This window comes from Tamandua tetradactyla, chromosome 7, assembly GCF_023851605.1.
Source record: "Tamandua tetradactyla isolate mTamTet1 chromosome 7, mTamTet1.pri, whole genome shotgun sequence".
NCBI lineage: Eukaryota > Metazoa > Chordata > Mammalia > Pilosa > Myrmecophagidae > Tamandua > Tamandua tetradactyla.
Genome location: NC_135333.1, coordinates 163687586 through 163701540, shown reverse-complemented (window position 1 = coordinate 163701540; position 13955 = coordinate 163687586). Strand labels below are relative to the sequence as shown.

The following is a 13955-nucleotide window of genomic DNA, read 5'->3' as shown; positions in this document are numbered from 1 at the left end:
TCACCCCACATTCCTGTTTCCATCATTTCCCACACCCAGCCAGTGAAAACTCCCTGCTGAATTTCCCCACAAACTCTATATCAAACCCAACTACTCCACCTCCACCCAGCCCACGCTCCCCTCAGCTCACTCCCGACCTGCTGCAAGGGCCTCTTGGTCACTCCATTTCAACTGAAAATTTATTCTCTGTCCAGCAGCCAGGGTGATCCTTTAAAATACAAATACAGGTCATATTACTCCCTTGCCCAAAACTCTTCAATGCCTTCCCAGCACACTTTGAATTAAATCCAAATGCCTCCCCAGGCCCTACCTGATCTGCTCCCCACATATCTCTTCCGACATCCCTTGCTATTTTTCTCCTGATTCACTCTTTTTCGGCTCCTACACTGGCTTCCTTTCAGATCCTTGAACTTATCATATTTCTGCCTCAGGGCCTTTGCACACACTACCTCTTCTGGCTATCCTTTTTCCTTTGTAGGCTGACTCCTTTGAATCTTTCACGTTTAAAGTTATATGTCACTTCTTTGTGGACATGTGACTACAGTTCTCCCATCCCTTCCTGCAGCTGTCATTCTACATCATAGTATCCCACTCATTTCCTTCAAAATACTTATAATAATTATTGTGTTTTTCAATTTCGTTATTGTCTGTCTCCTAGTAGATTATATGCTTTACAAGACTATCTTATTCTACACTTCAAATCAAGCATCTACCTCAGTGTCTGGCATGAAGTAGGTTGCCAATAAATGTTTATTGAATAAACGAATAAACATGTGGATCAATGTCTGAATGCTCTCAGTCAATATCTCATTAGGCAACCCTGTTACATTGCTAAGTAGACCTAATCATTGCAGAGTTCTTCAACTGAGCCAAGATTTGTCCTTTGTAAACAACGGGATTTGGTTCTGCCTTTGGGAGAAATAGTAAATGACCCTACACCTTCTATTACCATGTACCTTAGCCTTGATTTCACATCCATAGTTCACTGACAGTTTGAACGAGACAGTTTCTGGGTATCTCACCGTCTCAGGCCATAGACAGCCTACAGATTCAGTGTACTTAAAATGTGGCTCTAAGAAGCAAACAGAGTACTTTACTTATGTTCTGAATAAATCAAAGTGGGACTATTCTTTCCCATGATTAGAATAGCACAATTTTGTGAACATAGTCTAGCATTGTGATAACTTAAAAATAAAAATAGCTTTTGGTGGCACAGAAGGGTAGAAAGAATAAGAGATTTAGAATACAAAATATGTGAGTTCAAGTTCGAGCTCTATTACTCGTGGGTTGTAAGTCTTTAGGCAGTCATCGAACCTCAAAGAACCTCGGAGATGTCTTCATCCATTCACTCACCTGCCTGGCCATCCATCCATCCATCCATCCATCCATCCATCCATCCATTATTCCATCCATCATTTATGAAGCACTTGCTCTTGACCAAGCACTTCATCTATAAGTTATGGGATAGGAATAGACCCCCTATTGTCAAAATAAATCAATTGAATGAATTCTAAAACAAAATGCAGAACTTTACTTTTCATTTTGTTCACTATGGAAGCACTTGGCACCTGCAATGAATGGTTAGAACAGGGACTCTATTGAGAGCCACAGTTGAAGGAGAGAATTCAGGGAATCCATGAACTTGGAAAAGAAAAGCATAAATTTTTATTTTTGTGAACACTAGCTGAAACTTAGCATTTTCTTTCAGTATTAATGGGAACCTGTGACTTTGTCACCAAAAAAAAACCAAAACAGATGTTTTCATATCATTTTCTAGTTGCTGCAGATATCTTAAAATATCTTTGGTGCTCATCTCTGCTTTGAAGTTATGATGTTTACTGCAGCTTGATCTTATATTAATGTGCTAAAATATATTACTACATCTCAAATTTAAAAAATAATCATTTGATATATTTTACAATCTTATGATTCAGTTCATGCATTCAAAAATATTATTCTGAAAAGAGATCCATGGGCTTCACCAACCAGTCAAGAGGCCCACAGGGTAAAGAACCCTTGGGTTAGAGGACACAGCTATTGCTACGCACAAGAGGCTGATAGTTGGTGACACCCACAATTACTCGATCCTCCAGGCCACCTCCTATTGCCTCAGAGAAGCAAGGACCAGCACCTGGAGGATGTCAATGAGCAATAATCAGGAATAACTGGTGTGTTAGATAATGCACTTCTCAAGTGGACTCTTCTAAAGCCAGGTCAAGGAGGATACAGGAGAGTGGCAAGGAATTCCACTTCATTGAGAATGAGGTCACCGGGAAATTCCCTTCCCTCTTGGCTCCTTGGCTTGTACCCTTCTATAAACACAGTTCAAATGTCGACTCCTTTGGAAGCGCTGCTACCCCTACTGTTGTTCTATTTTACTGTACTATAATCACTTATCTTCTCATCTGTCTTCTCCACCGTTCAACAAACATTACTTCTTTCCAGTTAAACAAACTTTTATTAATGGCCCACCCTCCATGTTTTTGACAGTGTTATGGATAGGAAATGAAGATGACATAGACCCATACTCCCCTGTGGGTATATGCATCCCAAAGAGGACAGTGTGGGGTCCAGCACAGAGCCTGGCAAAAGTTTATGGAGTGGATCACTGATTTATTATTTATTGGGTGGTGGATTTATTTCCACCTAGTGGCTCTTCCTGAATATCCCCAAACCATCTAAAAATAAACAAAAATTAAATTCGTCTTCTGACTGGTCATGAATACTTCTTAATTCTGCATTAAGAACTATTTAAACTTTCTCACAAAGATGGTGCCAAAAGGGAAGGAAGTCCCTGCTGCCCCCACCCCTCCCCAAACCAAAGCTAAAGCAAAGGCTTTGAAAGCCAAAAGGCAGTACTGAAAGGCATCCACAGCCACACACAAAAAGAAGATCTGCACTTCACCCACTTTCTGGTGGCCCAAGATACTACATTTCAAAACACAGCCCAGAGATCCTCAGAAGAGCCCCCAGGAGAAACAAGCTTGACTCCTTGCCATCATCAAGCTCCCCTGACCACTGAATCAGCCATGAAGAAGAATGGAGACAACAAGCACTTGTGTTCATTGCAGATGTGAAGGCCAACAAGCACCAGATCAAATAGGCTGTGAAGTAACTCTATGACATTGCGGTGGCCAAGGTCAACCTCCTGATCAGGACTGATGGAGAGAAGAATGCATAGGTTCTGGATGTGGACAACAAAATTAGGATCATCTAAACTGAATCCCGCTGGCTAATCCTAAATATAGTTTTCTGACCATAAAAAAAACCTATTTCATGCAACCCCTCCTCTCCACCCTTACTGCCACAATGTCAGTTCAGGTCTTCAGCATCCCTGTTGGATTATTGCTATAAACAGAATCCATGTGTTTCTCTTCATAGTCTTCACCACTGATCTAGACCAGGGCAGCATCATTTCTTGCCTGGACTACTGCAGTAGCCTCCTGCAGGTCTCCTGCTTCCACTGTGGCTAATCCATCATTCACTGCCCACAGGGCAATCGTTCTTTAGAAATTCAAATCCCGTCACTTCATGTCTCTTCAAAGGCTCCCCTTTTCTTTGAGAATAAAACCCATCTCTTTTTCACAGCCTACAAGCCCTATGGGATTGGCCCACTGCTTCCTTCTCCAATCTCCTCTGACAACACTCTCTCCTCACTACCTCCTGCTACCAAACCTCACTAACTTTTTGCTCTTCAACCCAATCAAATCCCTGTCTTCTCTGAACCTTCACACTTGCTCTTCCAGTCCGCTCAAACTATTCTCCATGGGGACATGTACTACTTCCATTTCTCATCTTATTTGTGTCAACTCAACATCACTTTCTCCAGGTCCCCACCTATAATGGGATCTCCCTGTCACATCACCTGTTCAATTCTTTCACAGCCCCAGTCTCAGACATTCCTCATCTATAAAACGGGAGTAGCAGTACTTACCCACTTCATAAAGTTGTAGTGAGGATCAAATGAGTTAATGTTGGTAAAGTGCTAAGGACAACACCTGGAGGTGCTCTATAAATGTTATCTATCATTTTAATATAGAAAATATATATTTGCTAGATGACTCATCTGTACCCTATTTACCACTTATACAAACATTCTGCACAGTGCTTGGTACATAATAGGAACTCAAGAAATGTATCTGTTCGAATCAATGATCGTCCTAATCAGTACTTGCCTCTATTTTTGCCTCATCATTCTATCTTCTGATTGACCTTTCTTAAGCACAATCAGATCACGTCTGCTCTAACCCTGCTGTCATCCCCCATCAGCCAAGCCACATTTTCAAAGCATGCACCACAGGCTCCTAGAAGTCCTGTGAGATGCTTCAGAGACAGACATGGGGGTGGGTGGGGCCAAGTTCTAGGGTTCTAGAAACTTCTCATTCCCCGCGCCCCTCCTGAATACCCAGCCCTAGCAATGCCCTCACCCAGAGCAAGCAGTAGGCCAAGGAAGATTTGTTAATTTTTGGTGGGGGATAGGGGGAAAGATTTGAGAAATTTGAAAATGACTGACCATCAGGACGAAATCCAAACACCTTTGTCTGTCCCACTAAACTCTTTGCCAGCTGGGCTGGCATGCCCTAGCCAGGGTGAGTGCCTTGTGCTTCACAGGCTTACACAACTTCCCCCTTGTGCACAAGCTGTTCCTACTCTTCAGAGCTCCCTTCCCTGCCTTCTCCACGCGACTAACTCTTACATGTTCTCCAAGACACAGCTCAAACACCTCAAGGCCTCCAGATTCTCCTAGGCTGAGTGTGACGTCCATCCTTGGGGTTTTCACAGCATCATTCTGTTAAATCTCTCTTACAACTGCGCGATATGTTTTAAGCTCACTCTTTCTACAGCAGCAAGCAAATCGCACTGCATGACATGTTTTACGCTCATTCTTTCTATAACAGCAAGGGTCAGCAACCAACCACCTGTGGGACAAATCTGGCCTGCAGCTTGTCTTTTAGTATGGTCTACAAGCTAAGATGGTTTTTATAGTTTTTAATGGTGAAAAAAATCAAAAGAAGAATATTTAATGGTAAGAGAGAGTTATATGAAGTTCAAATTTTAGTGACCATAAAGGAATTTATTGGAACACAGCTCTGCATGTTTATTTATGTAATAGTTTTTGGCTGCTTTCACACTACAGTGATAGAGTCAAGTAGTTGCAACAGAGACCGCAAGCAGCTTGTACAGCCTAAAATATTACTATCTGGCCCTCTGCAGGAAAAGTTTGCCAACCCGAGCATAACAGCCTTGGCCAGGGGGCTGGGGTGGGGAAATACTATGTGTAACTGTTGAATAGAACAGCCAAAGGCATACGAAAATCAACTAGGATACCACAAAACAGAGGTCACAATTCTATTTGCTTTGTGACAGTATAAAAAAATTAGTACTTTCATCAAGATAGAAAATTACAACTACGGAAAACTATGGGCACATTTCCTAAAGAAAACTACTGCTGCCATGCCCTTGCTCCCATAAATAGGCTACCTAGATCCACGACATTACAAATCACCCTCTGCTGGACTTCAGGATTTCTCAACGCAGGCTTCAGTCTTTGACATCTAAGCATTCCCAGCATGGACCAGACTGTGTCGGGGAAGGGAGTGTCATCAAGAATCTTTAGGGAGATGGCCCCATGCTATTGCAGTCGAAGTCGGTTATGGTGCATCTTCCACTATCCCATTCTAGGAGCGCCTGCCCACAACACCCACTGGGGGGCCATCAGCCATGTATGACCACCTTTTTCTGCTTGAACAGGGGTCAGTACCTATCCCCGAATCCCTACACTGCACTAGGACTCACTTTCTAGGGTGAAAAGATAAGTTGGATCTGATTCTATCTCTCCCCTGGTAATTTAAATGACAAGACATAGAAAGCCATTGCCTGTCAGTCACCAAGGCAGGAGATGGAAGCCTTCTGAGAGGTAGAGTAGGGGGTCAAGGCAGGCTGAGGCATGTTCAGGTGGAATCTTCAGGAGGGGCAGACATTTGAGGAAGCGGAGCAGGCCATGTGGTAGCAGAGGGCAGCAGCCATGCTAAGTCCTGCCAACGGTGAAACCCTAGCGTGAGCAGCCATCACTGAAGCTGCTGAGCTCCTTCAATCTGCCTTGAACCCAGAATGATCGTCCACCTCTATTTGTCAAAGAATCCAGCCCTATTACTTTTAATAATCATGATTGTGATGATAGCAACCACTCAGATAGTGTTTACTACTTGTCAAGTAGTGTTTCATGCATTCTATACACACTAACTCATTCATTTGGTCAATAATCTTATGAAGCAGGCACTTTACAATCCCCATTTATAGATGAAGAAACTGAGGCACAGTAAGGCGAAATAATTTGCCCACAGTCACACTGCTGATAGGTAGCAGCATCGATGCCAGGTGACCTGGCTTCAGAGTCTGTGCATGTAACCACTTTACAGAATTGCTCCTATTCCTAAATTTCCATGTTCTTCCAGTGTTTCTGTCCACGAAACTCTCACTCTCTTATCTGAGCTTGCTTGAGTAGACCTTTGTCCCATGCAACCAACTGAGAGGAGGCCAACTAGGATAGAAATTTGCATTAGGACTGATGTGCAGTCCAGAGCCTTGGAAAGAACAGCAAGTGTGTGGAATCGGTTCTGGTGCGCCGCAGAGTGGACGACTCTAGATGTTCACCCCATACGCATACTAAAATGAGATGCAAATAGTCTGTTGTCTGCAGGAGTGAAGGAGCTAATTAAACTATGACCTACAGGTTACTGGGTCTCAGGCCATAAGTACAAAAAAGGTAAGGCTTTAGAAAGTCTTCTATATATTGCCTTTGAGCAATTAGAAGGGAATAAGGAATATAAGAGTAGTGAAATGAGTTGCTTACTTTTTATGACCTTAAATAAAATGTAATGAAAAAAATGGGAAAAATTCCTAACCCTGATTCTATCAAAAAGAAAATCATTACATTACTGTACAGCAGTGGTTTTCAAACTTGACTGTGCATTAAAACACAGATTGCCAGTCCCACTTCTTAGAGTTTCTGATTTAGTAAGCCTGGGATAGGACCCAAGAATTTGCAGTCCTAGCAAGTTCTTAGGTGATGCTGGTGTTGCTGGCCCAGAGACCACACTTTGATAACCACTGCTCTAAAGCATAAAGCCATTTTCTCTTGGAGTTGAAGGTCACAATCATGCACATCATTAAATTACAAAGTAGACTTTCCAACTATGCTGTTCCATGGTCAAAGTTAATTTCCAGACCAGTTAGATCTGGTCTATTCCAATGGCTGGAATAGATCACTCCAATCATTTCAATAGCCTGGCTGTTTCAACGAATGGGGATATTTGAGAAGAGCCAGAGGAATGGATACTACCAGTTAGCCTAGGATTAGGGAAGAAAGGGGTCCTTCTGTCCAATTCTGGCGCTGTTTCCTGCCAAGGCCTCGACATATCAGACATGAAAAGAACAATGGTTAAGGAAGTACAAGGTACCTGGCCTCAGGAAAGCATTGCTGCTAAGCACATAAAGTATTTCCAACATGGTCTTCCAAGACCCTTCATTTATTTATTCAACAGATATTTGTCAGGCCCATACCGAGGACTATGCTAAGTACTGGGGTTCAATAGAGAAGAACATTTCACAAAGTCCCCGACCTTTCGGGACTGATATTTTAATTGCAGCTGTTAATCAGACAAGAGGGCTGTAGTCCAAATCTGACAAGCTGCAGTCTCTGGACTTAGTTTGGGAGCTAAGATGCCTCCCAGAATAAAAACTGGGAAGTAGTTCTCTGAGGACGCATGGTCCTGACCATCCTGTGAGGTCACTTACAGGCTGAACACAAAGAACACCAGCTCTGCCTAGCAGTTGATGGCTGAGAAACCACAACTGTCCCAGATACAGAACTTTAAGAGGTCAAATGTGCAGACCCAGGAGCTCACTTCCCAACCAAGGATTCTCTCTACTACTCTATGTCTCTCTCTTTCCACTAGCAGCTGGTCTGAACACCACAGCTGGAGGGGCATCGCTTATTCCCTACAGGACAGGGCTGATACCAGAACCTAATGCTTATGTGTTAGACTGCCAGTGACCAGGAATTAAGAGGTTTGGCCAAACCTCAAGAGCCAAACCACCCAGGTTAGAAATCCTCTGCCTCTTACCAGCTATGGAATCTCACCAAAGCTCTCCGGGCCTCACTTTATTCATCTATTAAGTCATAATAATAACTAAAGTCTTTGCCACATCGGGTGACTGTGAGAATCAACTGAGGGTAAGGCATGTGAGGTTCTCAGCACAGGGCCAGCTACAGCAAAACTATTCAATAGATCGTGGCACTGATTGCTTTTTCCCTCTTTCTAAGTGGGTGCTGACACTGCAGTTGTTCATTTTGAATCACCCTTGCATGTGAGATGCATTTATGGGGGTAAAATTCACCATTGCGTCTACAGATTGCAAAATGATTTGACAGGATTATAACAGAAACTAGAAGAGGAATAAACATCATGGGAAGATTGTGGATTTTGAGGTCCACAGGCTGAACTGCCACGTGGTCAGGGGACATCGCTTACGCACACAAAAGTTAGATGGATGTTGGGCTGCAGTCTGCTGGGGAGCATGTGAGCGTTTTGTGGTTGCCTGTGTGACCATCAAATTACATCAGGCTTTAGAACTGCGAATGTGGAAGAAGGGGGTATGTCCCCCCACAGGGTTAGAATGAACTAGAGGAGTCAGTCCTGCCTGCCAAGACTACAGGAAAGCATATCACTCTCAGTTTCTGCGGAGGGGGTGGCAACTCTGTGGCTCTACCACCAACGGCCCCAGAGCCCAGCTCTGGCAACCAAACAAATCTGGAATAAACTGTTGCACAAACACTTTTCTAGGGACAGCGTTGGTAAGGCTGGGGTAGCAGGAGTTCAAAGAGAGAGGATGTTAAATTAGTTTACTTGCACAGAATTTAAAATATCCACTTCTGTGTTAACCCAAGCACAGATATATTATGGAATAGAATGAAAAAAGTCACATGAAGTTTTAAAACACAATCCAAGGTTAGAGGGACTTTTTGCCTTCAGCGGGGCACTCTCCAGCCTCAACCTCTCGTTTGGGTGGGGCTGGGGGGAAGTTGTTTGCTGCCTCTCCAGTTAGGGGAACTTCAAGGGAAAGTTTGAGAGGTACCAGCATGGTGGGAAAAAAATGCAGAAATGCAGAAGTAGGCATTAGAAGATGCGGGTTCAAGTTAGAGGGCTCTGACGCTTGTTTTGTTATCTTGAGCTAGTTGCTTGAGTCACTTTTGAGTTTCCTCATCTGGCAAATGGGAATCGCCTCAGAATTGACCTCGCACTTGATGAGGAGCTCAGAAGAAATAATATACCGGGAAGCGCAGTATAAATATTCATTAGGATTACTGGAGCGAGGGCCTACAGAAACCAGCTGCCTTGGCATGTTTAGGGACTGAATTAATCTGCTATCCTTGGGAAAGTGCGCTCAAAGTTGGTGGCGAGGCAGAAAAAGTAACGGCCCAGTGTGTGAATGGCTGAGTGCGCACTCATTGCACAAGCCTCTCATAAATGGCTCCTTAGCAGAAGCCGAAGGGGAGGAGACCCAGTTAACGTGAGAAAAGAGGAACCAGAGAAGGCAAAATGAAACCCAGCCAGTCCCATCGCTTTTCTACTTCAGCGGTTGATTGAAGATGGAAAATGAGAGAGAGCCGTGAAGTAGAAGGAGAAGGCAACAAGTCTAGCCGCTTGTGCCATGTTGCCTGTGGATTACAGGTAAAATTACTGTGTCTGCTCTGAAGGCAATGCTGTTAGAATCTATCGAGGCTCCCCCTAGAGCATTTCAAGTCCATCTCCTGCGTTAGGCACCTGTAATGCAGCACGCCTTTTCCAAAACACAGTCAAGACCTGAAAATACAATGCAGAACAAATGACATCAAATGACATCATTCTTCTGAGTGACAATCGAGGGCATGCTGATCCCATGACCCCATTAAATGGGGTTGCAACCTGCTATTGTCCCTGCAGCGACAAAATAGGTGGCAGCTAGCAAAGACCATGGCTTACACGTAGTAGGCAGCAAACAAATATTGTTTTTTGAACTAAGCATCTTATCTGCTTATCTAATAGGTTAGAAAATTGTCGGCTTTTTCATCAATACCATCTTTTCCCCATTCAAATCCCTCTTGAAATTTAACTCCATTAAGGCTTTTTAATGCATACTAGCAGCGTGGAATTTACTTAAATGAGAAAAAAAAAAAGCAAAACTCCAAGCTCCCACCTGTGCAGCCCTGGCATGCTATTGTTTGAAGTAGAGTATATTATTTAACTTGGATGACAAGCTCAGGGGGTAGAGACCCGTCTTTCAGAATACACAGCTCTGAACACACTAGGAGTGCTCGATAAATAACAGCAGCAAGAAATGCTGCGGAGGGACCCATTTTAATTATTTATTTTTCCAATTCCAGATTTTTGGCAGCATGTGTTTATCTCTTGCTTGATTTCCAAGGGGCAGCTCTCTCCCAGAAGCTCCCATGAAGATGGATAAACAGCTCCGTGACTTTCCCTTCCCCTCCCCATCCCCAGGAAAACAGAGGATACCTGATTGTGCCAAAAGGTGGCTTCTGCGCGCATTCTGGAAGCCTGCTGGGTTTGGAAGGAAACTAAGTCCTCTAAGACCCAATGGGGTAGAGAGACGCAGTCAAGAGAAATGTTTTGGCTCCACACATCTACACAGCTGTCAGATGGCAAGGCTTGGACTTCCTGAGTTGCCACCTGCTGTGGGCCTCTAAGCTGACTTGTAATTAACCCCAGAAACAAAGAGTGCCTAAATCTTAACCCAAAGTAATATTTGGGGCGTGCTTTCAAGTCTTTCAAGAAAGAGATACAAAGCAGTTACTCTGCTAAACTTAAAGCACTAGATTATAAAGATCTAATACGGATGAAAAATGTGAAATTTTAAGTGTATAACAAGATTAAGTCATTTAGGGTGCCCTATGTAAAATATATTTATATATTTAAAATATACCAATGTCGGAGTGAAGGTGTCCCACATCCCAGCTCACAGCTAATAGGCAAGGAGGAGGAAGCAAAGGGACCATTCTAAGGAGCCTTGCAAAAGATCTCCCAGTTTTTTTCTCCCTGGAAAGCAGGGCTAATGTTTGCTAAAATATGCTTTACAAAGGAAAAAGCCTGGGGTGGGGGGGATTCTTTCTATATACACATATTGATACATCGTACAGCCAACCCTCCCCTGTATGGTTATACAACAAATGTACCAACACAACACGTTTTCCAAGTAGAGACTTCTCCCCTTCCTCTCGGATGTGTTTTATATCAAAACAATGGCAACACCTGTAGCCGTTCATTTCGGCCCTTTGGTTTCTGTCCAGTTACGAAGGAGGCTCGCAGCAGGCACCCCTCTGCGGGCCATACGTGGAGTGGATGTGCCAGCAGCCTCGGAAGGGGGACGGCCTCTGCAGAAGTGCACAATGGCTCCATGATCCCCATCAACTGGAACCTCTTGAACCTGCTGCTTTCTTTTCCAGTCAAAGAAATACCCATCTCAAGCTGCACGCTGTGGCTGCCCTAGGAGCCAGGAGGGGGAATCGATGCCTTTTGCTGGTGCAGGCACAACACAAGGGTGGTGCCTCTGAGCCTAGCAAGCCAGTCCACCAGTCTGGAGCCCAGAAACTGCCCATAGCACCCCAACACTCTCCCTTGCTCTCCCCTCTAGGGTGAGGCTTTTCCCCACAAAGCCGCCTCCAACCTCCCCGGCCTCCCCCCTCAGTTGGAGACCACAGACCCGCCCCCTTGCTCTGTGTCACCTGGGGTGTGGGTTACAACAAGCACTAGCCTCTTTAAGGCTAGCTCTCATCCAAGGTGAGCAGGGAACCAACTCTTCAGCCCACATCACATGTGCGGCTGGCCGGGGGTGGGGTGGGGGACCACAAAGGCTGGGGTGTGGTAGCATGCCCTTTAGGTTCAAAGGCCTCTCTGTGACAGCACTGGGTCAACCACCCCTGCCTGCTGTGACTGCCAAACCAGAAGGGACAGGAATGAGTCTGGTTCAGCGATGAGGGAAAGAAGGGGCTGCCGGGGATGGGGGGAAGCTGGGCTGCAAACAAGTGTCCACATCTGCACAGAGAAGGACGCGCTGGGATGCACTCACTGGAGTTCTGAGCCATACTCCTCAACCTCCCCGCCTCTCCTCTCTGCATTTGGGGACCTCAGGCCGGCCTGTAGAGTGGTCAGTGCTGAGAACTACCGTCTGGTGGGGTCAGGGCTGTGCGAATCGGGCTCTGGTGACTGTCACCTGGGTCCCCCCCTCCCGCTCTGCCTGGGCGCCTGGTGGCGGCCCACCGGCACAGGCGCTTCCCGGGGGGCCCCGGGTCGGGGGGGGGGCGGGGCAGGACTCACGCAGCTGTGCTCGGCCGTCCGGAAGTCCCAGGAGCAGCTCTTGGCGCGCGCCTGGATCTCACTCATCCTGAAGAGGCAGAGAGCCGTGGTGGCGGGCGAGCGCCTCTTCTGGCCCTCCCCGGTGGCCGCGCTAAAAACGCCCGCCCAGACGTCCAGGGCTTCCACCAGGCTGGAGGAGAGGAGTAGGCGGCGTCCGTCGGGGTGGCCGCGGCCGCAGTCGAGGGCCGCCTGGCCCTGGAACTGCACCTCGGCTCTCTGCGCGATGCGCGCCATGCTGGGCCAGCCGGTGGCGGCGCCGCTCGTGTAGTTGTAAGGGTAGTAGGGGAAGTAGACGCTGCCGTTCCACAGAAAGGCGTCCACGAAGTGCAGGCTGCCCGCGCCCTCGGTCAGCTTGAGGCGGCCCAGCTCCTCGGTGGCCAGGCTGCGGCCCTCGGTGTCCTTGAGCGCGATGGCCGTGTCGCGGTCGGACGCCGCCGGGTTACAGCGGCTCGCCGTCTGCGTCTCGGGCAGCACGTAGGTGGCGGCCACCGCCAGGTACCAGCGGTTCTTGTCGCCAGCGCGGTACACGACGCCGGCCGTCGAGCCTTGCGGGTGGCACGACACCACCTCGGTGCCGTTGCGTAGGGAGCTGCGGCTCAGGTTGCCCAGGGGCCGCACCTCGCAGGCGCCGCGGTCGAAGGTCCAGCCGGTGAGCAGCAGCCCGCCCTGGCCGGCCGCCCCCTCGCGGTAGGGCAGCAGCAGCTTGCTGAAGCTGCTCCCCGGCCGGGGCCGCGCGGGGGGCGCCAGCGAGACCGGCTCGGTGCAGTTGCCCGCCTGGTCCCGGTACAGGCGCGAGAGCCGGTGCTGCAGGCTGTAGTCCAGCTGGTCCAGGCAGCTGCCGCTCGCCACGAACACGCCGTCCTTCTGGCTCGCCGCGATGGCTCCGATGGCTTGCTCCGATCTCCACACGGGCTGGTCCGCGCCCCGGCCGGGCGCCGCCAACGCCAGCAGATAAGCGAGCAGGGGCAGCGGCGCAGCGGGGCGCGGCGGCGCCTTCCTCCGGGAGACCTCCATGGGGCTCGGGGGGCCGCCCCCGGGCAGAGCGCGCGGCGACGGCGGCTCAGGCGCGCGGCGACGGAGACGCGGGAGGCGGCGGCTCCTGCGCGCGCTCGGGCTCCCGCGGCCGCCCCATCCCTGCGGCTCGCCGGGGAAGGAGAGCGGGGAGGGCGGCGTGCGGCGGGCTCGCTCCGGCAGCCCGTGCGGCGGCGGCGGCGGCAAGCCCTGCGCGCTCTGGAGCCGCTTTCTCCTCGCCCTCCTTCGCGGAGAGTTCCTCTGTGCAGCGCCGGCGCTCGCGGGGAGGCGCGGAGGGGAAGGGAGGGGACGGGCGAAGAGGAGCTAGGCAGGCGGGGAGGGCTGGAGAGGCTGGGTGCGCTTGTGCGTTTCACTTTCCCATTGTGAAAGTGGGATGCAACTGGCCCCCTTCCTCATCCTCTTCCTCCTCCGCCCTCCGCCTCTCCGCGCGCTCGCCCGCCCTCCCTCCACGCCCATCTCCCCTCCCCTCTTGATTCGGTGAGATCGGGAGGAGGGAGGTCTCGTAAT

The 13955-nt window shown here is 48.1% G+C and overlaps 1 protein-coding gene across 2 annotated transcripts in view; it reads right to left on the bottom strand.

The window, feature by feature from the left end:
- Positions 1–13430, bottom strand: part of PLXNC1 (plexin C1) — a 138650-nt gene extending 125220 nt beyond the window's left edge. For both annotated transcript variants that reach the window (XR_013155866.1, XM_077111612.1), the window contains exon 1: positions 12378–13430. Coding sequence is in view for 1 of the 2 variants with exons in the window: in XM_077111612.1 (XP_076967727.1) it covers positions 12378–13430 (1053 nt within the window). In the remaining variant the exon portion in view is untranslated. The remainder of the gene's footprint in view (positions 1–12377) is intronic.
- Positions 13431–13955: the final 525 nt, after the last annotated feature.